At 35.6% G+C, this 26,074-nt stretch overlaps 1 protein-coding gene across 1 annotated transcript in view; it reads left to right on the forward strand.

Annotated features, from left to right (window-relative positions):
• IFT43 (intraflagellar transport 43) overlaps positions 1-21,755 on the forward strand; it is a 66,828-nt gene extending 45,073 nt beyond the window's left edge. Inside the window, exons 6-9 of the mRNA XM_087951894.1 lie at positions 18,671-18,743; positions 18,998-19,073; positions 19,675-19,737; positions 21,251-21,755. Of these exons, the coding sequence (XP_087808020.1) occupies positions 18,671-18,743; positions 18,998-19,073; positions 19,675-19,737; positions 21,251-21,367 (329 nt within the window). The 3' untranslated portion in view covers positions 21,368-21,755. The remainder of the gene's footprint in view (positions 1-18,670; positions 18,744-18,997; positions 19,074-19,674; positions 19,738-21,250) is intronic.
• The last annotated feature ends 4,319 nt before the right edge of the window (positions 21,756-26,074 follow it).

A 26,074-nucleotide genomic window follows, 5' to 3' on the forward strand; every position in this document is an offset into this window, starting at 1 on the left:
GAATGATTAGTGGAATGCCTTCAGTTATTTCTGTCTTGTTTTTATCTTGATTTTAGACTTAGAGACAGACTAGCTTTCACCATTAATAGGATTTAGTAGATGACAACCCTAGGAATAATAAACTCTTGCAAGCAACAAAAATTGTTTAATTCCTAATAGACAGACCCGGTTGAACCACTTTTGGCCAGGGGCAATTGAGGACTTAATATTGTGTATGTAGCAATCTGGGTGATCTTAGAGAAAAGCGTTTAAGGGTAATTGCTCAATTTTCTATCCATGTCAACAGGGAAAATGGGCAGAAGTGACTGAACTCAGCTCAATAATAGAGCTGGATGAGATGGGAGATGCCAGGCTAAAATGGGAATTGAAAAAATGCTATCTGTTAAGAATTTCCACAGAGCAAGGTACTTATTCCAAGCTCAAACTGCTTTATGGGTCTAAATAAAAAAAAAATCAAATCTTTTAAAATAATCAATTTGCAAAAAGTGGTACCCTATTCTTTGGAAATATTTTATTTCTTCACTTTTCTTGATTTGCTAAGAACAAATAAGTATAGTTACAGCTGTGCAATATCATCATTACTAACTTAATTAAGATCTTCATTCTGATTGCAATTATATCCTGCTATTCATTAAGACCTTATTTTATTTGTTAAGTTCTTCATTAAGAACATAAGCAGTGCCCTTTTGAATCAGACCCTTGGCTCATTTAGTTCAGCAATCTGTTCTCACAGTGGTCCAACTGACTGCATAAGGAAGTCTGCCAATCTCCAAGCAGAAGGACTTCAGAGGCAATCAAACTTCCATCCAGGCTAAGCATCTCATGGAAACAAATTCCAAAGTTTAGCTACAGGTTGTGTGTAAAAAAAAAACCTTTTGTCTGTCCTGATTCTTCCAGTATTCAATCTTATTATTTGAACTCTGGTTCTAGTTTTTTGAGAAAAGAAAAACAACTTCTCCTTTTCCACTCGATCTACACTATGCACAATTTTGTACATTTCAATCATGTTCCCCCTCATTCACCTTCCTTCTAAATTAAAGACTAGCTGAGCTTGTTGAGCAGAAAGGTCGGCAATTCGGTGGTTCGAATCCCTAGCAGCGTGTAACGGAGTGAGCTGCCGTTACTTGTCCCAGCTTCTGCCAACCTAGCAGTTCGAAAACATGTAAAAATGCAAGTAGAAAAATAGGGACCACTTTGGCGGGAAGATAACAGTGTTCCGTGTGCCTTTGGCATTTAGTCATACCAGCCACATGACCACGGAGACGTCTTCGGACAGTGCTGGCTTTTTGGCTTTGTAACGGAGATGAGCACCACCCCCTAGAGCCGGAAACGACTAGCACATATGTGCGAGGGGAACATTTACCTTTACCTTAAACTAACTCTGTTTATGGGAAATGCAGCTAGGAAATTAACTATAGAATAAAAAAGCAGGAATCATGCTCTTTTGCATTTGATTGTCCTGAGCAGGTCAACCTAGTACTTCTCTTGAATTGCATCATTTCAGTGTTACTTGTTGCTACAAATGAAACCTAAAGTTACAAATGCTAAATGCTAGTCCTTACAACACTTCATTTAGTGACCATTTGAAGTTATAATGGTACTAAAAAAGTGACTTATGATGATTTTCACACTTACACCATTGCAGCATCCTCATGGTCACATGATTTACATTTGGATGCTGGACAACCGACTCACATTTTTGATGGTTGCAGTGTCCCAGAGTCATGTGATCCCCTTTTGCAACCTTCCAACAAGCAAAGTCAATGAGGAAATTAGATTCACTTAACAGCCATGTTACTAATTTAAGAACTGCAATGATTCACTTAACAAATGTGGTGAGAAAAGTCATAAAATGGGGGAAAACTCACTTAACAAATTTCTCACTTAGCAACATAAATTTTGGGCTCAATTGTGGTTGTAAATTGAGGACTACCTGTACCTGAGGACATGGATAAGTTAAAGGCAAAAGCTCTACTCAATCTATATGACAACAGAGTTGAGTGAAAGTATTTTTTGTCTTCATATATAGTCTGGTACATATATGTTTTATTTATTATGTTTGTTATTTGTAAGAGGACCTTAAACCAGATGTTGCATTGTAGAGAGAGTTCATTCTTCTTCAGTTTCTATGCCAGCTATGTTTCTTACTGAAATTCCTCTTTACTATTCTTTTGAGAAAATTGATTGAGTACTTTACTAATTATTTTGAGATTCACAGCACTTCAGTTGATTCTGCCTTAAACAATTAACATGAAATATTATTTTTAGCTAGTTTAAACATGAGCATTTAGTGCAGATCAAAGTGCTTGCATTATAACTGAGATGTCTTGGCAAATACTAACCACCAAAACTATAGAATATTTATAGTTCTGGTGGTCAGAGGTGAGGAAAATAAGATGCAGCTGCTGAAGAAGGACATTGTAGGCTGAATAAAATGAAAATTGGAAGGAGGAAGTGTGAAGTTTTATATGAAAATATATTTTATTCTTTATGCTGTTTCCATCTTTCCTTAAATTATTAACAGAATCCACAATGGACTGAGAATCAGTGTCTCCACTAGATAATTGACAGTTATGCTGAAACTAAGTTAATCAAGTAAAAATAGCAAATGGCAAAAAATCTTTTACTCAAACTTCCTCAAATCCCCCCAAAGTTACCCAGACGTAATCCACATATCAAGGATAAGGATTGCAAACACAAACAGAGTTAATTAAATTAGGTCTCCCAGCGGAACGGTATGTTCACAAAAATAAGCATCACAGACATACTTACATAGATGTCCCTCAAGTGTCACCCTAGAATAAGCACTTAGACACTTCCACATCCATGACAAACTTCTCTTTATAACTGTATTACTGTACCCCATTTCTCTGCAGCTGCCCTTAAAGGCAACCCCTTTGCTTTTAGGAATAAATATTTCTTCTTTCCTCACAGCTGTCTGGATCTCATTTTTATTTATACTTGCACAATCCCAGCTCAATTTGGAACCTCTAATTATTCTTCTAACAGAAGGAACAAACCAAAAATAATTATTTTAAGTTTTAATTTAACTTAGTATTTTATGCAGGTTGATAGTATAATAGATTTGCACCACAGTCAAACAATTACTAGAGAGTAAAATTATTATAAATGAGCAAAGAAAATATTTATAAGAATTACCAATTTCTATGGTAAGCTTGATCAGCAGTCAGTAAGTATGACAGCAATGAGGCATCTAAAAGGTTTATTTCTGAAATTTTAATGCTTTGTTAAAAAATTACATTTTATGACTCTGGAAATAAATGGTTAAAACACTATGCAATAACATTTGTGTAAAGGTGTTGGATAATGGTAAGTGCGTGTGTTTTGGAATGTTTGATATTTTCATGCCAAAATTCTGAAAAACAGTAGATTGCCATATTGTAGCTGTGATTGTTGAGTCCTTAAGTGTGGTTGATGGACTAAGTTTATCTAAAAGACCCTTTAAGAAAAGCTCTTGAAATATGATTACAGAACTGAGGTGCCATCATTTGAAAGTGCCTAAGGCAAGTTCCTTTGAAAATTGCAGCTGTAGAGGGACAGCAAGAGAGCTGCACAGCCCTTAATTGTAGTGTTTTTCCCTCAGGATTTGCTCCCCCCATCAATTTCTCATCTGATATCAGCACGAAAGAAAGCAGCAATTGGAGTCCTTGTCTGAATTATGAAAATCTGATTCTGAGTGACTGTGATCAGTCCCTGTGGCTGTCAGCTATAACGGCTTCATGTGCAATGAAGGGGCTTCTGAGAAGTTTCTGGATATGAAAATGTCATGAATTCTACTAATCATATATATGTATAAAATCATACATATTCACAGTAAGAAATTGAATGTAAAGAAACTCAATTTGTCTTATTTTTTCCATTATGATGGGAATAATTGAATCCTTTTCAATTATGAAAAGGATTAAATAAAACAGATATATCTGTACTCTAACAGTATTGAATAAGATATTTATGAGAAGTTCCTTTTTGATCATATATTAAAGTAGTCCTCATTAATGTAACTGTACAGTATAATAATACAGACTTTCTATTTTCTTTCCCTTTCTACTTAAGGAATATATTACTATCTCAACACAACTACTGCATAAATAGGCACTAGTATTATTTAATATTATTTAGTTTTGGTAGTTTTAACAGAATCATGATGATAATCACTATTTATTTGAGAAACATTTTAGAGCTTTATAATTATTACTTCTTTATTTATATTTAAATTTTATTTCCTGATGACTTCAAAGTCGCTTTTTCTATATGACTTACAGTTTTTCCTATTAATTCACATTCTGAGTTTTGAACATATTCTATCCAATAAAGATTTTTTACTGTGCTTCCTACCAGCTCTGTTACTTGCTTCTTACCATTAGAAGTTTTTCTCAGGTACACTGCATTGAAGAGAAATTTTCCTCAGGTAGGCTACATTTCTTTGCAGCTGCTTTTTTTTTTCGACTGTAAAAGAATGATGCATAGTACAAATACTAAAATTTATGTTTTTATTAATATTTATCAAAAAACAGATCCAAATTTTGATGTTATCTTGTCAGTGGTGTAACATTATGAACAAAATATTTTAACCACATAATAAAATTAATGTTTAAATGAGTATAGTTTTGGTTTTTAATTAAATGTTCTTGACTTTGGTCGCTGCTGCTTTTTAAAAATTATTTTGTTCTTCTAAAGGAGAACATTCAAAGTCCCCAGGATAAAACAAGTTCTTAGTTGTTTTTATAACCTAGCTAATAGTTTTCTTTCAATCCATTTATTCCCTTTACCAAGCATTAGTCTGTGTTTTATATTTGAGTAGTGGTAGGAAATTTCCATCTACAAAATGTATATTACAGTAAAAAAAGAATACTGTTCTCTGGTGTTCTTAATGTAGGAATTGTAAGGCATAGTTCTCCTGCATTACTTACAGCTAGTGTACAATTAAATCTAAAATCTGTTCTGTAGGAAGCAATAATGTGTGGCATCTACAGATGTCATTTTTGTATCATGCCCTGAGGCAACATTGATAGAATTAATAGGAAGACAACTGAATCGCCTTGCTTTTTTAAAACTTTTTCAGTCTGTTAACATTTCAGGGTAGAATCAGCACTATTGGCACATGGCCAATCATTAATTCTTATATGTTTGCTATATTAAGTCAAGAAATTTTTTTTTGACTAAAACCATTTTATTTAGCTGGTTTCTCAAATATGAGGCTTTATATTTTACAGCTATTAAATTGTTTAATACAGCACAATTTACATACTCAGTTTGTTTTTCTTTTTCATCATTTTGTAAGTAATTTTATAATTGCGTTATTAATTAAATGTAGCATTTGCTATTCAGTTCAAACAGTAAATGACCAATTTTACATTTATTACTTGTATTTGTAAGCTCAAAAACTGAACATATAAAATAACTGTTTTCATTTCTCTGTCCACGTATTATTTTGATGTATTTTCTCTTCCTAGTTATATAAATGCATTTCCATGATTTATGCCTCTGCAAATATTAATTTGAATTAATACTTAGTTTGAGAATGTGTATATTATTCTCTGTACTTTAAATATATGGTAACATAGTTTATTCAATAGAAACTTTGGAACAATATATATTTCGTCCTCTTATTTTTTTATAAAGATTTCTCTATACCAAGTTTCCCTTTAAAATTTTTACTCTATTGAAAAGCAAGAATCCCTTTTATTTGTGTCAGTTTTCTAACTTCCCTGAATTTAAATGCTTCTAGTGCTCTTTCAGTTTTTATCATTTCCATTGTCTGTTAAGTAAATATAGAGATTGCCATCGGGCCTAGATATCCAGTGATGTTGGTGAAGAACCTGCTGAGTGTTTGTACTGTTAGGATAATGAATGCTGCTGTCCTGCAAATTATATATATTTTAAGTTTTAATAGTTTTTGGGTTTTTATGTTTTAATGACTTGCAGGGTTTTTAAAAATTTCTTGCATATCTAAGGTGGCACTATAACTCACATTCTCCTGTTTTCTAGGACAGCATCTTAACCTACACCAAGAAAAATATATCTAACAAAAATACTAACAAAACTCTACACAAAACTCTAATTACCTAATGAAAAACAGCAAACTAACCTCAATTCCCTAAAATCTAGCTAAGAATTGGAGGAAGAAGAAGAAAGGAAAGGTAGAAAAGAAAAGAAAGGGGGGAAACCCCAATTTTTTTCAATTGATAGGTTCATCAAACTTCCAAACCAATGAATTATTTCTAGATAGACTGTTGTGTTCCTTTTGTGAGTGAGTAGTCAGACATTACTTGAGGTAATGAATAGCCATTTCTAGATTGTAAAATGTTCTTATACCAGTATCCAAACATAAGAAAAGATTTTATTTATTAATGCCTCACCTGGAGGTCAACTTGGTGAAACTCTTCATGCTTCTGTTTCATTCTGAAAGGTAGATCTGGAAGGAATATCAATTGCTTTTCTCCATATTCCAAATGTGCTGCAATTCTATATTTTATCTTAATTTGATCTCCAAAAAATTTCAGTAACAGGATCAGGGGACTGTGAGGAACTAGAAGACACACAAAATATGATGCATCAGTCAGTTCAACAGTCTGTCCAGAACTGAAACAGTTTTTTTTTACAGCTTGTACTAATGTTTCTTTGTGCTCTGAAGAAATGATACCAAGCTCTTTAATTTTTTTATTGCATCTTGTGCAATTAAAACTGCAATTAATTTCTTGCTTTCCTTAGTTTCTTTTTCTTATCAAGTTTCTCGCTATATCATGAAAGACAAGGAATAATAGTAATAATTTATTAAATTTGTGTGTCGCTGACTACCAGCTCAAAGTTCTTAGAATCTCAAAACTGCTAATGTCCCAAACTATAAATTAGATGGAATTTCTGGATTGGAGTTTCAGCCACAATTTCCAATTGAGTTGGTAAATCAATTGAATAAATAATTACTCATCACTCTCACTAGTTGGAAATTGTGGCTGAAACTCCAATTCAGTCTCATGCTCCAAGTCTATAACAATTTCTCTAGTCTAGAAGCTGAAGCTGTGTAGAGGGCTATCCAAGGGAGATCTGCACCATAGCAGATGATCAGGGGGGTGGGGGAAGCCATTTCCTTGTTTATATGCTGTGATCAATTTCCAAAAATATTGGAAATGGCAGAAATAGTATGGATTAATTTCTTGCCTACTATCTTTCTTCACAAGTTGAATTTTTTTTTGGGGGGGGGGGAGAAAGAGATAAATTGCACTTTAGCACATCACATCTTATTGGAAGTCTATTTCTGCTTCTCTCGATACCCTGATGCTACAGTTTCTTCTCTGTAATATTTCATGTTATCTTCTTTGGATTTGAGTCTTCTTTTCTTCTTTAGATGAAATTTCAATTTTCAGACACACATTTCTAGTTGCAATTCTCACATATGTCTCTAATTTCCTTTTATCAGGGAGGTGGGTGACAACTGGAAAAAGTATAGAGATCCATGCGGTTTTCAGATTAGTTTGCACCTTGCAAAAGCTTATACTCATTGACAATGAGACTTAAACTGAATGCTTCCTTCAAACTAAGCTTAAAAATTGAAAATTTAATGATTGAAGAATGCATTTGGGAGATGGTTTGCCATTGCTGTCTTCTGTATTTATTTATTATTTTTTTTACTTTTTAGTTCAGTCTACAGTTTTGGGATTTCCTGGCAATCTCTGGTTTCAATCCAGTTTAGCTTCCAATGCTGTATAACATTGCTCAGATAAGGCCATTCAGAGGGCAGTTAATTATAATAGGTATATATTAGAAAATCTGATTACTTGAAACGTTATAGTGTCTATGAAGATACATATAGCATAATAGTGATATATTATAATTCTGGATTGGCCATGAAGGAAATGTTATGTCTCAGATTTGCCGAAGCCTAGGAAGACAAGGATCACATATGCTGTAATTATTGCCAGAGACGCAGTTTCCAATAATTAAAAAAAATGAATGGGATAATAGCTTGTTGCTGTATTCTGGTACTCTATGCCTACAGAAAATAAGTAAATGCTTAATAGAAGAACTATACAGTGTGGAAGAATTTGCAGTATGGAAAAAATTTGCAGAAGTTCTATATGGGCAATAACATGCCTCAAGCATAATCTGTATTTATGCTATATCAGTGAAACTTCATAGACACAGAAGCACTGTTAGAATAAGATGATGGATAACTTTGTCTTCAAATGAATGTCTGCTTTGTGATTGACCAAACCCACCAGGAGAACTATTTTGTATCTAGAATGTGTTTTCAAAACTTTAACTATATACTATTAAGGACCTCTGAGCAAAATGAGTGATGCTATCTTCAGCCTCTATTATTCTTAACTGCATTTATGATCAAGAAAATAAGGCAATGCTATGTTCTTTAGCATATTACGACACAATTTGATTGAAAATAATCCGAACCTCATGCTTTGCTCTTTTTTCCTGAAAGCTGAAGTGTCTCTAAAACACTTCTTCCAATTAATTTTTAAAGCATGTATACTTTTGCTACCTGTCATCCAACCATCATACAAAAGATCTCTAAATTTCTTATGCTAATACTCCTTAAAGGAAGAAAATTCCAGAAATGATAGCTATATAATCTTTATAAATTAAAACCAAGCATGCATTCATAAACATGTTAGAATTAAAATGTATGAAAAACGTCTTGGAGTATTGTTTTATGAGCACTATTGTTGGAATGGGCTGTGCTATGGGAGCTTTCCTGTCTTTTTGGTAGCTATACTTCCAAGGAGAACAAATAAAAAATAAATGAGCTGCACTAGTTCATGAGAAGACAGGAATGGCTGTAAGTGCAACCCCACTGTCAAACTATCAGTGAATCCAGAAGGAGCAACTTTTTAAATACTTTTTGGGATAAGATTAGTCAACAAAGCAGAAATATTCTTCCAGAATGAGGAAATTGTAGGTATCCAGTAGCCGACTTGGCTTGTAAATGATGATTTCTGGAAGTGCTAAGGAGCATCCAGAAGGCTTCTATATCAAGATATTTTAAGGAAAAATATTTAAAAATAAATTAACACTTTTGAAATGGGATAGCAGGATTTGAAGAGTAGCATGCTTAAATCTGTTTACATAAAAAAATAGTTCAGACTGACCGCACTGTGCACATTGGTAATTTCATCAATCCAAACAATCTCAAATTACGTGTAGCTGGAATAGCTAAATGAAAATTTTTTGTACAGAGCAGATGTATTTGAGAGTTTGGGAAAAGGCAAGGGAGTCAATATGTTTCAGTACAGGTCCAGCTTTCTGAAGACTTCTTAGACTTCTTGATTTTCTAAAGCTTTGGCTTTGTTTCTACTGAAAAGTTTTGAAACCCGCTTCCCAAATACTCCACAAATGGTTATTAGGCTGATCTCAGAAAAATTATCTGTAACTCTCAGTTTTTCTAGTATGGTAGCCAGTACATAGTTGCTATGGGACATATGTTTCATCAGTTTCCTTCATATCCTTACGGATCTGAATGAGCAACCTTATTTCTGTCTGCCTTCATTCCTGGTTCCTTGCAGTTCATGAAGGCTATATATAGCCTGTTGCTTTCTGCTTTATTTTTCTTATATCTATTTAGAAGAAAAATAATTATCAGATTGAAATTTTCTAATTAAAAACATTTTCTAGTATTTGGTTACTGTAATCTTTGATGTCTCTCTGACAGGACCATGAAATGCATGGGGTGTCTATAGGGACAGAATTTGCTGAACATGGTGCTTTGTAAATGCGGGAACACAATGTCGCAGCAGCTCATGAATATGAAACGCCCATGATGCTACCTCAGTGGACTTGAGAACACAGATGAATCCTGTCATGTGCTAAATGAGACCAATTTCTTTCATTTAACTTCATCTTCAATCAGACCCTCTTCCATTTGCCTGTTTAAAATTCCCCAAACGTGATGCAGAAGGTAACAGTGCTTAGTAAAAAAAAAAAAAAAAAGTTTTGCAGTTGTAAGGAAATTAGAATTGCATGTGGTTGAAGTTCCATGCCTTAAAAACCAACTTCTTTTATATAAATTAGATAGTTTTTGTTTTAAAGATTCTCATTGCACAAAATGGGCTAGTTAACTTTTCAAATAGCTTTATTTTATGTGATTTATTTGATTTTCTAGTTTTGTACATCAACATTATAAACATAGCATTGTACATAAATATCATTTACATTCTTGCATTCTGTATCTTGCATTCTGTAGTTATAATAAAAACTAGATTATTATTCGGAGACTTCTAATTCTAATTTGGCTACTAAAAACAGCAAGTCAATAAAGTAGGATCAGAATCTATCTCAAATTATTTGAGGCAGGCTTTGATTATTGGAAAAATTTGGAAAAGTACTGCAAAATACTGATAGTTTTTTAGCTTTGAATGTTGCTCTACAATCTCTTGTAAAATTGAATGATTCTGTAATTTGAAGTTATAGAAAAAAGGCAGAAAAATAATGTTATATAAATATAAACATAATTTAGTTTCTGTCTTCTCATAGATCATCATCATTGTGAATGTTATGTGGGAGTACAGCTGCTTAGGAATTGATTTTAACAATGAGCAAAATGAGCAAATCTATGTATAAATAAATAAATACAGTTCATAAACATACAACATGAAAATTTGATTATTAATCTGATAGGGTGGTTGGATGTGTCCTGTCATCCTAAAATATGGCTGGGATATCTATAGCTTTGTAGATGTTACAGTATTAATCCATTGGCTTTCTTTGTTAAGATTGATGGAGTTTAGTTTTAGTTTTTGGAGAGCCATGCTGTTATCCTTCCATTCCTAACATAAGATTGTATGCCATGAAACAAGTTTCAGGCAAAGAGAGTTCCCAGTAAAGTAATATAAATCATAATGATATTTTGCCAAGGAACTCTAGTCCCTCTTTTGCAGTCTTATTCTGTAAACAATATGTGTCACCCAGTTCATTTAGAAGGGTTTGAACCCATAGTTGGAAAATCTAGACACTCTGTTGCTTCAGAGGAGCTCAACTAAGTACCTTTTTCCATATTTATTTTAGTTATTGTTTAATATATTTTAGTCAGCCTAACAATAGGAATTCTCTAGACAGTTCTGGGATGCTTAATCTGGGATGCTTATATATGAGATACAGTTATTAGATGTTTCTGTTCCTCTTTCTAGAGTCAAACTTGTCTAAACCTATTTATTTATTTGAATGCAAAGGTTTCAGAAGTAAATGCTATTGATACTATTGAGAACTAAATAAAAATATGAAGGTTAACATTTTGCCTTAGATCAGCATTTCTGATCATGTGCATCTTGTACTGATTATATTCTCTGCATGCAGCAATCTGAACCGTGTAGTTAATCTGTAATGAGTTAATTTGTGGAAGGATTTCCAAAGAGTTGGCAAAAGCCATGCAAGTCAAATCTTTTCTTTTACTCAGTGCAGAAATTCTACTTGAACACATCAAGCAAAATGAAACACATGTTCTCTTGGTAATTGATTTTACTTTTGAACTGAAGTTATCATTAGAAAGTGTTTCTTCTACCAGTCATTTTTTAAGGTTAAGGTTTTTAAGAAGAGCCTGGACAGTCACTTGTCTGAGATCGTATAGGTTCTCCTGCTTGAGCAGGGGGCTGGACTAGAAGACCTCCAAGGTCCCTTCCAGCTCTATTCTGTTCTATTCATCTGGAATCTGCCTGCCTTATTGGAAGATAGGTTAAAATGGATCTTGCCTAATGAAGAGTAAAGTTAAACTGTTGCTTTCCATGTAAACTTTGCATTTGTTTATTCTAAATTTAATTTTATTATTTTTAGCCCATTTCTTTCTTAGTTACATTTAAAAATTTGTTTCTGACTAAATTAGCTGTCTTATCAAAAGCTGTCTTTTGTATCAGCTGCAATTTGGAAAAGTATTCCTTCTACCGTGTCATTTGTTTAAAAAATAGAAAGTACAGTGCCCAGGACTTAATCCTATGGTCTAACACTCTTTCCAATTGGATGATGAACATGTTTTAGCATTATTTGAATATATGATTTGAGCCAGTTATGCATTCTCAACTGATATCAGGGTAAAGTCCCCTAAGAAAAATAAACACATTAGGTTTATTAATTAATTTTAGGACTAATCATAGTGTATATTTCAATATTTTTTAACTAAAAAATATGGTTGAGTTCAAAAAATTGTAAAAGCCTCCAAATAATAATAATACTGAGCTGTTAAACAATATTTTGTAGGTAAACATGACTTTTTTTTAATTTTGATTTTTTAAAATTTCATGTTTTGTGAGTTTTGGTTTGTTGTAGAGGACTCATTCCACTAGTTTAGAATAACCATCCTGCTTTTAGAATAACCAGTACATGATAAATTCAGTTCAGCCTTGACTGGCTGGCAGCCTCTGTCCTGTGGTGAAGCAGTTGGATAGCCATCATTGTATTCAGTGTTCACAATAGGCCTTGCAACATTAAATGAGTTGAATGAATTGACCTCAATTCATTACTTAAATTAGAAGTTGCCCTTTGATCTGTGAATTTTGTCTGTTTGCTTTAATAGCTGCTGAGTTGTTTAGTTTTGATTTCTGGCTCTTAGCATGTGCAGGCATTGCTGCTCTGATCCAGCCCAAAGTGTCTTAAAAGTATTTAAAAACCAAGTTTCTCTATGAAAGAATTGGGTCTTAAACACAATGTATGTGACTTATTCAAGACCTGGATACAGGTGGTCCTCAACTGACAACTGTAATTGAACCTGCCAGGGGTGGGATTCTACCGTTTTCACCTATTCGCTAGAACCTGTTCTTAACTTTTTAAGCAGTTCGGAGAATCAGTTGTTGGAAGAAAACTCCTTTTGTTTTTTTCCACTTTACAGGGCTAATCCTGTAAGGAAGGTAGGAAGGAAACATTCTGGTGTTGTTTCTAGCATAATCTTTATTGCCCTGCTTACAGAAACTGCCTCTCCATTAACCCTTATTACATTCTTGGGAGTATGCTTAGACTTCCTGTCTCCTGAGGTTTTTTTTTTCTTTGCTGGTACACTCTTAAAGGGGAAGGGTTATTTTAAGCCTTTTACACTGTTGTTGGGAGGAAATACTCCCCTGTTGGAGTTAGCACTTTGAAGAAATAATTGAATAATGAAGCAGAACTTTTAATGACAAGGAACCAAAATGAGTGACATTCAGCAAGGCTTCTTGGCTAGCTAGAAAGATTAACATTCATACCTGAGTTTACATATTCTTTCTGAGTTTTGGTTTAAAACTGGTTTTTGGTGAAGTTTAATTCTATGCTTGGTGACATTTAATCCTGTGTTTATTGATGGAATAATTTTCTCTATTCAGCTTTGTTTGGAAGGAAAAAGGTTAATCTCTGTTCCTGAAAAGAAACTGGGTTGAGAAATCTGGCCAGTTCCTGTGTCTATTTGTTCTGGTAATTGGTTTAACAAGCAACAGCTACTGTTGTGATTTAATTATTTGTATTGTATTTGAATTTTTTCCTGCCTCATGGTTTCTTTTTCTATTTGGGGGGGGGGGTCTTCCTTCACTGCTTTAGTGGTTCCTGGCACTGTCCTTTTGGGGTGTACTTCCAAGAGGCAGGATGCAAGCTTGGCACTGATTTTTTTTACTGCCTTTCTGGGGGGCATGTGATCTTTTCTTAAATCTGGATATCTTGTGAGGTGAGTGATTTGCACCATCTTTAAGTGGTGCAAATGAATCTAAGGATTGCTTTTCCTGGGTGTGCTCTTTCTGGAGAGCTTAAATGACCTCTCTGCTTAAGGTTTCACTTTATGAACAGGAGTTGGCTGCTGATAGTTATCACTGCATTTTAACTATTTTAATTCCTCAAGGTGCTCTGGCAGCCTGCCTGATTTGTTACTCCGGCTTGTAGGTATTTTTAATCTAATGTTTGGTATTTAGGCCAGCTTTTTGCAAGTAAAGAAGCTTTTTGTATTTTTGTACAGGTAATCCTTGACTTACAACAGTTATTCAGTGACCATTCAAAGTTACAATGGCACTAAAAAAAAGTGACTTATGACTGTTTTTCACATTTATGACCTTTGCAGCATCCCCACAGTCACGAGAGGCCAGGCGAGGAGAAGCGTCCCTCGACGTGAGTGATGTCAATTTGGCCATGCCCACCCAGTCACATGACCATTTAGCCACACCCACCCAGTCACATGGTCACCAAGCCATGCCCACCAAGCCCGCAGAACTGGTTGTTAAAAAATTTGAATCCCATCTCTGGAACCTGCCCATTATGGTTGTAAATCATGGTGGTCATAAAGCAGGTCACCCAGCTGATTTTATCTTTTTTGCTGTGGTTGATAAGAAACACCACAGTTGCCATGGTCATTAAGAGAATCCATTTTTTGCTCTGTGGTGATTTGCCTAAAACAAGAAGTAAACATTAGTTTTCAGCAAAAACATCATAAATCACGGGCACATCACGGATCCTGCAAATGGTTGTAAATGCGGGCTGGTTGGTGATTGCCTGAAATGTGATCACATGATCAGGAGAGAGCAACCATCAGAACTGGATGCTAAGCACCTGTTCAGGGGTCCCTTGTAACATTGAACTGTCACTAAGTGACTGATTTGTAAGTCGAGGACTACCTGTATTGGATAGGTGAATCCTAATGATTTAGCTGTTGTCCATTTCTGCTAATTGATATTTTTATTCAGCTACAACAGAGAACTTTCATCTAATTAATGGGCACATATAGGTTTGAGAGGTATTGGAGAGTATATGTCATAGTGGACATAGTCATATAAAATTAAAAATTAAATATAAATAATACACTCAAACCCAGCTATAAAGTAATGCACACATCTAATTCAAAAACTACTCATGCACTCATATGTCCAAACATACATATACTGATAGAATCATACTATATTAAATAAAATCATTTTCTTTTAATAATTTACTTACTATTCTCCAACACACACGTACACATACACACCATTAAGTTGTAAAAACTAGAATGTACTGTATCAACCCAAAAGAAGATGACCCTGAAGTTAAGAGTCTTTCCTCAAAAAGAAAATATAGACAGATAATATTCTTTTTTATCATAACTAGTTTACCCATCTTGTCCTCCCAGGTAAAACTATCCTGGAGATTTTCTTCCTCATAAAAATGTATATAGTACATGTGCTGTACACGTGCTTATATGTATTTATGCCTATTAGAGGACACAATCCCCAAAGGCAGAGCTGTAACAAAAATGAATAAATATAAATTGTATTAATAACTATTGATTAAAATTCATTGTCCATAAAATAAGGTTCTCCAATTATATCCAATAAAATCACTAGGAAAAAAAAGTGTTATGGCAAAATATGGTACTTTATTCTCCATTTATAATTCATTCCAAGCCCAGTAGAGGGAGCTAAATCAGCACAGAGGAGTGGATATTCAGATGTTCTCAGGTCTGAAAATAGTTTTTGTTTTTTTAAAAGGTTGGAAAGGGGCAAGCCAGAGAAAGAAAGCAAAGGAACAATATTGATGATCAAGGCTGAAAATCAGCAACTGAGAATAAGCTAAAACGGGTTTAGTTTCAGGAGGAAATGCAAAAAGGAGACAGTTGAGGAAGAGGAAGCTATGCTGAGTTTTGGGAACAAAAAGAAGACAGGAAGAGACAGATTGATGTTGCAAAATAGAGAAGAGAAGAGCAGTAATTCAGATCAGTCCTCAGGGAAGACCTATTAAAAGACAGACCAGAAAAGTAAAACAGCAGTTGTCTCTTGTATCAAAACTCAAGCCACTCAAATATGTTATTAATAACTTACAATTTATATTGAACAACAGCACTGTACTTTCTCAGGGCTGGGCCTGGGTGGTAGCCCCAAACTTGCATACATTCAATCATCTTACATGAAGTGGATTCTCCCAGACAGTCTGAAGAAACATGAAAATAATGGTAACATGGGAATTAGAGCTTGCAGCAAAACAGATGTCTATTACTAGCACCATCTTTTTGTACCAACGTTTGTACCAACAGTCCCATTACAAGTCCCAACAATTTTGCACACAAGATATGTCTTCACATGTTGTTTCTCTAATTGATCTATTCCATTTTCTGCTAGAAATGCCCCTCTGGGGTCTATGTAGGACAGGCAGGCCACAGTTTGCACAAAATAATTAATGGACGCAAGTTTGACATCAGAACTCATAAAAAGGACAAAGTAAAAGTGGAACACTTTAATCCTTCAGGACACTCCATTGCAAATTTCAAAATTCTGGAACAAATAAACATCTTCAGCACAATTGAGTAAGAGAGTGGTGGATTCTCATAGTGTACCTCAAAAGGGTTCATACTATCTGAGAAGGTATTAACAAACACAGTGGGATTTTAACACATTAAAATTAGTATTTGATATGATACTTGTAATCTGCCACACATGTACATTAATCTATATTGCATAACTATCCTGTCTTCCCTCACTTTTCTCCCCATCTCAGTTTAAATCCTACTTCATTTTAGCCATTCTGTGCTATCTGGTAGAGTGAGCTGTAGTTCATGAAAGCTTGTGCCTTTTAATGAAAGGTATTACTCAGAAAATGTAGCTCTTTCGATACTGTGCTGTCATATCAATTTTTTCCTGTTGCTGAATGTTATTAGGAAGTTACAAAGGAACAGAAATGCAGGATAGAAATGACAGAGAAAGAAAGTGATGTAATGTGAAGTATTGTAGAGTGCAGTTAAAAATACAGTGGAAAGTGGGAGTAAGAGGCAAGGGAAGGCTGTGGAAAGGCAGGGAGTCATTGTAGAATGTACTCAACCTGTTGGTCTACATGCAGCTGGAGGCTGTAATTGTTGCATTTGTGGGCAAAATGCAGTCTTCTAAAACTTCAGTTCTGTTACTGCGCATACTTTATCATCATGGCAGAGATTTGCTAAAGAAGGAATTTCAACAGCCCCATTTCTTTTATATTAATTTAGCTATGAGCTAAAAACCACTTTGCTTTAGGCAGCAAGTCCTTGGATAGTTGAGGAGCTGGAAGGCATAACTCTTCTGAGACTGTCCAAGCTGTCACTGTCTCTTGCTTTGGTTTGGCTCTATTTTCAGTCTCTCTTTCATTCAGCACCTTTAGCAGGCATCCAATTAGAGAGAATTCCCACTGTGTGGGTTGCTCCAAACACTACCCTTGTCAAAAGTCCACGCTAACCCTTGCCCTACTACAGATGGACCAGTCCTGCTTCCATCAAGGTCAGAGGAATCTGCAGAGGAGGAGGAGGAGAAGAAATGTGAAGGAGGAGGTGTGGCTGGTGCATTTGGAACTGTGGGGGAGGGGGCGTTTGAAAAAGACCTGGACATGGGTACTAGACTTCATAGGACAGGCACTTTTCCTGCTCTTGAATGTTAATTTCAGACAAGGCAGCACTTAAACAACAAAATGGCTTGGCGCAAAAGCAGTTACAGACAAAATTTGAAATAGGCTTTGCAATCCTAAGATACCATCCTTAGTTAAGATAGTGTGTAAATGATTTATTCATTATTTATTAATCACACTGGTAGGCCACCCACAAAGCAATCTGCAGGAATGTACAGGTTGAAAATATTTTTAAAATTAACAATCAAAACTTCAGCTGAGCCTGCCCGTTCCCTAGCCATCTAACTAACATCTAACTGGAACACCAAACTATTTAAGAGCTTATTGAAAATAGGCACATTGTGATTGAGGAAGATTTCATTGCACTAGAAGGTAACGGAGCCTATGTTTCTATGAATACATCATCATTATTATTAGTATTATTAGTAGTAGTATTAGTATTATTAGTATGATTATGATTATGATGATGATTATTATTATTATCATCATCATCATCATCATCATTATTAGTTTTATTGTCAGTACAACATGTGTACATGTCTTTATACAAGATAAATAAAGATTATTGTTCCAGTCAAACATCCAACTATTTTTCTTTTGCTTTTATCTGTTAGAATATTTATTTATTTAAATTTTTTTATCATACCTTTATTATTTTTAAAAATAACTCAAGGCAACAAACATATATTATACTCCTTCCTCCTATTTTCCCCACAATATCAATCCTGTGAGGTGGAACTGAGAGAGAATCACTGGCTCAAGGTTACTCAGTTGACTTTCATGCGTAAGGCAGGAGTAGAACTTCTGGTTTCTAGCTTGATGCTAGAATATACTTAATTTTCTTAGATAGCTTAAACTATTTGTCTGCTTAAACAGTTGAAAAATAAAAAGGGGGAGGAGGATATTAATTGTTACATAGATTAGGACTATTGTTAGGACAGGGGCAGAGATTGTGTGTCCCTAAAGATGTTGATAACTTATGTCCTAATGTCAGCAGCTATCATGGCTATGATGAAAAATATTTGGAATTGTAATACAGCAACACAGTATCTGCAGATTTCATATACCAGTTTTAAGTTATTTTTTGTGCATAACAAGATTTCTACAAATATATGTGCTGTACTTGCCTTAAGGTAAAAGATTTGTTCATCTGATCCAGAATAGTATGCTCCAGTTGATAGAACCTCTTCCAAGCAGAGGCTTTCACCATCACCTGATGTTTTTCACTTGAGACGTCAAGTATTGAACAAGGGGCCTTCTGTCTGCAAACCTATGTTTTATCAATGAACCATGGTCCATCTCCCAAAATAAACTTTGCAAATCTGTAGTAATTCTTTCTTGCTCATCTTTTATCTTCTTGCAGATATCCCAGTTATCCCTGACTTGGAGGAAGTACAAGAGGAGGACTTCGCCATGCAAGTGGCAGCCCCCCCTAGGTATAGTAACCCCAGAATTAGTTCTACTAGTTATTTGTCCTGCTGAGATAAACTTCTGCCCGACATGACTGATGGTTGCACCACGTGTTATAACAATGGCAAATGAGCTCTTCTGAAGGGAGGAAGTAGCTGCTGTAGCTGCTGAGTAAAGTTAATAATGAAAGACTTCTTTATTAGGATCAGCCCCATATTTTACACTTTCTAGTGAAGGATGGAGAGTGCTAATTTCATTTCTGCTCTAACCCCAACCCCAGTGTTCAGGTGAATAGAGTGCTGACCTACCGTGACTTGGACAATGATCTCATGAAGTATGCTGCATTCCAAACCTTGGTGAGTGCTGTCAGTTGGAAACTGAGATTTATTTATATTTCTTCCAGAAAGAAGGGAGTAGCAAGACTTTTTGGTTGGTAGTAAAATAGACATTTATTACATTCTAATGTCCCTTTTTATTCTAATGTAATATATGTATATTTTAGCTGTTGTTTTAATAGAGCCCTTGGTCTTGGAAGCCTAAATACATATCTAGTCAGTTTATTTTCTTATTGTATATGTAACATTTTTGAAGTTCCTTTTAATCATCTTTGAACATTCCATAATCATATAATTCATTTGGCCGAATGTCTTTCAAGGCTTAATTTATTATTAGTTTATATTTGGGAGACAAGACTATAGACACTGAGTTTTGGAAATTAGTGTACCCATCAGAGAGCCCCACCCAAGAAAAAAGGAATTCTCCAGATGTTTGTATGTTGTGATTGCTTTTGAAAGGATTTTCTGGGTGAGATGTTAGTGCGTTTGGTCTGCTTTGCTCCGATGCTGGGTGTATGTGATTTTCAGAGAAGGAATGGGACTGTCTTGCTATTGTGGATAAAATGCATATCTTGCTACTACTTGTTCTTCGAGCAAATATGATTTTAGTTTGTTTTCATAGGATGGAGAGATTGATCTCAAATTGCTCAGTAAAGTCTTAGCACCAGAACAAGAAGTACGAGAGGTGAGTTTGGTTCTGAATATTTTTTGCTAGGCCCGTTCTTAAAATTAGCATCGATTTAAAAATGTTTGTTTCACCCCACTGTTTCAGTTCGTCTCAGTTTCCTTAGGAATTTGCCTTACTAGAATCACAGCATGGATTTGTCACCATGTCTGGACAACCTTTTAATGCTTCTATGGTCTTTGTTGTTGTTGTTGTTGGGGGGTTGGGACTATCATATCAAGCAAGCAGGTAGTACCCGCGTAAGACTGAAGTCCAAACAGAGATGAGATTGATCAACTATGCAAAGAATGATAGAATATTCTCACAACAAATCCCCAACTGTTCCAATTCTCCTTCCCCTAGCATTTTGATGAAGGGGATGCCACATTGTTGGACTTTTTTGTGCAAATGCAATGGAATGAAAGAAGTGAGCCCTTTTCACTGCACCCAGTTCCATGAAGTAGGAATACAACTGTGCCTGAAAGAGCCCCAATTTATTCCCAATTTATTTGGTCTGATTCAACCCAGGTATTCCTCCATTCATATTGCATCACTCTAGTAGTACATTGCTTCCTTGTTCTCAGCTCTCTGATGCCAGTTGAGCTCTGCTAGATAGAAGAGGATGCTTAGTGATGGTTTCAAATGATGTTCAACAGAGTAGCCAGGCATTCAGTAGGACCCCTGATTGGCAAACATGTTCAGAAAACTATCCAATTGTTTTCTGAGTTGGATGCCAATCTAAGACACACCAGGGAGTGATTTTTGTGACATTTGGAAAGCTTATTTTCAGATCACTATCAGTTGAACAGGAGATCAACTTTATTGTGTGTAAGAGTGGGGATGAGGTGATGCAAGATTAATGCCAGGCTTTCAAGGTAGACCAGACTAGGGAACCAAACTCATGCGGAACCAAAGTCATGCAGGCTAATACTACTTTTATTATAAAAATATAATAAACAGAATCTTGCAAGTCTGAATGTTTTCCCTCTTTAAGGAGGGTCTTATCTGAGGTGTTTACTCAGATTACAGTTCTGGCTCTGACTCATATTTCTTTTATTGACCAGTAGTGGCTTTTCCTCCTGTTCTTCATTCCTTCTGCCTATTACAGGGCCTGAAATCCATCAAGACAAGAAATACAGAATATTGCATTGACGCATCAGTAATTATCACAGTTAGCTCAGAAAAACAAATTATTATGCAATTGGGTGACAGTATTGCTCCATTATTATGGCCATCTAAACACCAAAGCAAATATTCAAAATTAGAACACTATTGGTGGGAGCTTCGGGTCAATGAGATGAATTCTCATAGACCATAGGCACCACTTATGCACCTTCTGGCCCTAGCCTACTGCATCACACAGTATCCCAGAGGGTAGAATTGACTTTCCTCTCTACCATTAATACCATTAATAGCACTTAGGGATTGGGTCCTTGCTGTAATATATTTCCTCCCATTTGAACTGTGTCATCTTATTTACAAATATGTTGCCCCTATTGGTACATGTTTTACATTTGTTATTGTTCTTTGACAGGATGATGCCATCTGGGACTGGAACCATCTCTACACAGAGGTTGCCTCTGAACTTCTAAGTGAATGGGACTCTGGGCAATCAGAAAAAGAAGAGACCCTTATGAACAAGAATGCTTGAATTTTGATGGATTGCACAGTTGTACAGACATTCCTTTTTAGTATGATTCTTATTTGAGAAATGATTTTTGTCTACACTATATAATAATAGCTATTTTAGAAATGTATCTAACAGTATTTAAAATAAGTTTTGTATTGATATTCAAGTTAGGGTTAGGGTTAGGGTATTGATATTCAAGTTAATTGGTTATATTTTTTATTAACTGTGCAATACTTTCAATTCTCTTCAGTAGGTAATGTTTTTCAAAGTACTTACATGCCTATTTTAAGATGTTTTTTTTCTTAGATACATGTATGCCTCATTGCAAAATGTTATGCTTTATCCTCAGAGCTATTATAGATAGACAAGTCCGGAATATTAAATTAATTTATTACCTTTCCTCACTTAAGTGGTGACTCTAACATATATTCAAATTTGTTTAAATGTGCATGAATAATAAATGTGTAAAGAAGAGGCTACACAAACAAAAAGCAACCAAGTGCATCATACATCACATGAGCTTTTTGAATTTGGAAGTGAACTGGGTGTACCAGTTTCCTGTTCTAAAATATGCTGGAGGTTGACTGCTTTCCCAAGATCATAATTTGTGAATTTATCTATGCTGATCACCCAAGCTAATAGTACACTTAGCAGTGTAGTGGGCAGTGAAATGGAGCTATCAACAACAACAAAACCCATGTTTGTGCATAAGCAGCATATTGCAGATATAAAAGGCAGGAAAATTAAAAACTTCTTTCATTTTGAATTGGACTAGTCTAACTCCCCTCCAAAACCGGAACAGAATACTAGGAACTACTGAGCCAAACAGTAGGGAAAGCAGCAGGGATAAACATATCTTTTCAAAGAGATTTGTTTGAATGTGCAAAACTATCCCCTTGTTTCAAGTTGCCAAAGTGGTTAAGGCTTTTTTCCAGGTTTTCTGGTTCCTTTAGAACAGGGCTGGGCAGTTAATTTTGCCAAGAGGCCACATGAGAAACTGTGACTGTCATGGAGGATAGAACCAATACCTGCATAGGCAACCATGCACACACACATGTACATTTGAAAAAAAAAAAGTCACCCTCCAATGTAAAGCAACACCATTGGATTGCATACTTGACATACACTTAATTACATTTGATTTTTAACAGAATAACTGAGTTGGAAGGGACCTCGGAAGTCTTCTACTCTAACCTGCTCAAACAGGAAACCGTACACCAGAGGTCCTCAACCCCTGGGCTGCAGCCTGTTCGGAACCCATGAGCGCACATTTGTGGGAGCGGTGGGTGCTTGCACGCACAGCTCCATTTGCACGAGCGTCAGGTACATGCAATTGCACTCAGAGCTCCCATTTGTGAGAGTGGCAGGCGCTTGCTCTTGAAGCTCCATTTGCACAGCAGCAGGCGCTCATACTCGCAGCTCCATTTGCAGAATTCCACTCAGAAATAATGCAGAATTCCTCTCAGAAATATTCATATATCTCCTTGCATGCATGAAATCTCTGCATAGAAGCATCATCCCCATCAGTGTACAGTCTGGGAATTGGGAACCGGTATGGGGAATTATCACTTAACTGTTGTTAAGGTGCTCTTCAAAAGCTTTGCCATTTTTTTCCAAGTATCTCTTGGCAAACAGTTCAATATTTATTTCTTCAGTCCAAAGCACTTCCAAAATGGGTGTCTTAAATTCTGCACTTGCAATATTAACTATTTTTTAAAATTTTGAATTTATATGTTTTAAAATTTGCAAAAAGTTGTATTTAATTTTGTACCCTATGCAGTTTGTATTTTTTTCTGTTCATGTAGGGATTCAATGAAACATAATTTGACCTATGATGCTTAAATTTACCAGGCAATAGTACCTGAAAACACAGAAAGAAAATGTGCACAGTATTTCAATTTTTAATTGCAAGCTGTGGGACTTAGAAGGGAAGGATGCTTTCTGTCTTTGATGTTAGGGTCAAATTTGGGCCCGTTCTTTTCTCTAGTTGCGTCCTGTGTTTTTGTCTTGCTGTTGTTTGCTCCAAAACCTGACGGGATCTTGCCTCTGGGCTGGGTTGATGCAGTGGACCCTAAATCTCCTTAGACTACATGGCCTAAATTTCCAGCTACACAGATTTTCCCTTCTGACGCACATCTGTATTTCATTTCAGTCTGAAAACAAAAGATCTCTGATACCTGGGCAATAGAAATTGTATCAGGAAAAGGAGCTATTTCACTCAATTTCTTAGACATTGTTTCAAGGACATAGGCTTGAGCCAAGGAACAAACAGGAAAACAGAAATTCCTAAATAGGATCTTCACAAATGATACGTGTAGCATATTTTTCAGTTGCATTCATCTATTGAATTCAACAATTTCCTTTGACTTGATTTTGTCACTCTGTTAAACTTTCTCACTTTATTTCAATCAGCTGCAACAGAGAAAAGAAGAAAGAGCATGATGGAGCACATATATCTGAGACTCTTAATAAGAGCCTTTGTAATTTGCAGCAGATCAGCAAGGATTTTTCTTAATGTTACTGCAACAATAGTAGCACCAAAGGACTTCCTCTGACAAAATTATACCACTGAAATAAAACTTAGGATAAAACAGTAATTCCATGCGTAAAAGAACAGTGGTTCTACAGTGTTCAGTTTTGATACTCAGCTTTCTGGGTTTAGAATTATTTTGTTCTAAGTGTATGGATGTTTCCAAATGGAATGAAAAGATACCATGGAGCTATTCTGAAGACGTGACTTCCTTAAGAGAATTGAACTGATAAGTACGAAAGGAGAAGGAATACTGGGGAAACCCAGAATATTCAAGACCTGACACCAAATCAAGCTTCTGCTATGCAGGTACCCCATCCTATCCAGTGCTTGGGTGCAGGGAAGCCGCATTTTCAGTGCAGAAGGCTGGGAGGGTAGAGGCCTGCCAAATTTCAGAGATAAGGAGTGTTCCATAGGGCAGGCGTTACCACAGAAAAGACACACTGCCTAACTACAAGGTGACAATGTTTAAGGGAAGAGACTAGGAGTATACTTATCTTTTGTTTGACAGACAGAGGAACATATTTTTTTTTTTACCATTCTTCCATCCCAAGCCATAAATGCTTAATGTTTTGTTCAGAGTTAAACATCGCTATATAAGTACTGTAGCCCCAAATTCAGCATAGAAAGGTGGAAAAAAATCCTGAAACTCTGAAGCACCACTGTGGGTTGGGATAGACTATTCATGGCCAGCAATCACTCCCCGCCCCAGAAAATGCTCCTATTGAAAACTGACATTTTGGTAGGGGAGATTTGGGAGAGCACAAAAAAAGATTTGAGTACAAGAACCTTGAAGGCTGTCAGTTGCCAACCTGAGTTAGATAAATGGTTTTGATTTGGTGTAAGAAAGCCAGCCTTATTTATTCAAAAAAAAAAAGTATAGTTTTGCCTCCATGTCAATTATAAGCAATTACTTCAGTAAACAATATATAAAATGTGAGTTCAACATTCATAATTTCAATTAAGCAAATTATGCAAATCAGTAGGAACAAAGAGTTGATTTATCCAATTTATCTCTCTTTGTGACTTCTTTTAAGTCCTACTTCTACCTGCATTCATACCTTTTAGAAGGTGGCTAGGACTGATTACTACCTCTTTCAAATAATTTGATGTTCCAGAATGAGCTGTGCATGATTGTTATATAATCAAATGAAAACAATGAAAATAAATAAGTTCTCAGCTGTGTACTGGAATGTATCCAGGTGTCACAGGAGAGAAAGAGTTGCACAACAAACATTGATTTCTAAGGGATTTCTCGAAACTAATTGCATCTGTTGACAACTAGAGAGCACATTTTTTTTGTGTAATTTTTCTGGGTTGCGTTGAAGATTTTTTTGAAACAATTCTCTTTATACATAATTCTATAATATATTGTTCATAATTTTCTGTATTAAAATTGTCCTTTTAAATCTAGATGGCAATACATGGAGAGAATGCAGTGCATGCTACTTAATGCATTACAGCAATCAATCTCTAAGAAATCTGCTAATTAAAGGTAAAAACATCAGGGAGATTTTCTAAACAACTCTCATAATAAAGTCTCTTGCCACCTGCAAGCCCCAGAAAAGGCCACTTTATTAAATGAGACAAAGAGATTAGAGATCAGTGGAGCTACTATGTTAATAACTTGGAAAGACTATGCCAATTTCTCAAGCTGGAGGGTTTCAGGGAAAACAGAATTAATTCATGGCATATGCTCTCAGCATCTGTTGCTGTGGCCTGCAATGGCAGGATCATAGGGCAAAAGAGTAAGAGGCAAACTTTTGCCTTCCTTTATTCTTCTCTGGCTTGGCAAGGAGCCTGTTTCCATTGGCTGGGCAGGAGAGCAGGTGTGATGCCCACTGCATCTAAAATGCCCTGGAGCACAATGTATGAGTTAGGAAAAGAACTGGCTATTGGATTGGTTTTATATACTACACAAATGTTTCTTTAATTATTAGGAAAGTCACAGGATCTTGTACTTGGTAAATATTGTTTCCCCCAACCCAGATTAGGAGGGACTCAGTCTTCTGAATTGGGACATTTTCCCAGAATCCCATAGGAAATTATACTGAGAATTCTGGGAGTTGAATTCCTACACGTGGCTGGGAAAGGTTAAACTATAGAGGTTTGAGGAATAAACAAAGTGCATGAAGTACCAGTCCTGAGTTTGTTATTGGGTATCCCTTCAGAATACCAAGAAGGAAAATATAAATGAA

Source organism: Notechis scutatus, chromosome 1, assembly GCF_049901735.1.
Source record: "Notechis scutatus isolate UNSWTSFEM ecotype Mainland chromosome 1, rNotScu1.2, whole genome shotgun sequence".
NCBI classification, from domain to species: Eukaryota; Metazoa; Chordata; class Lepidosauria; order Squamata; family Elapidae; genus Notechis; species Notechis scutatus.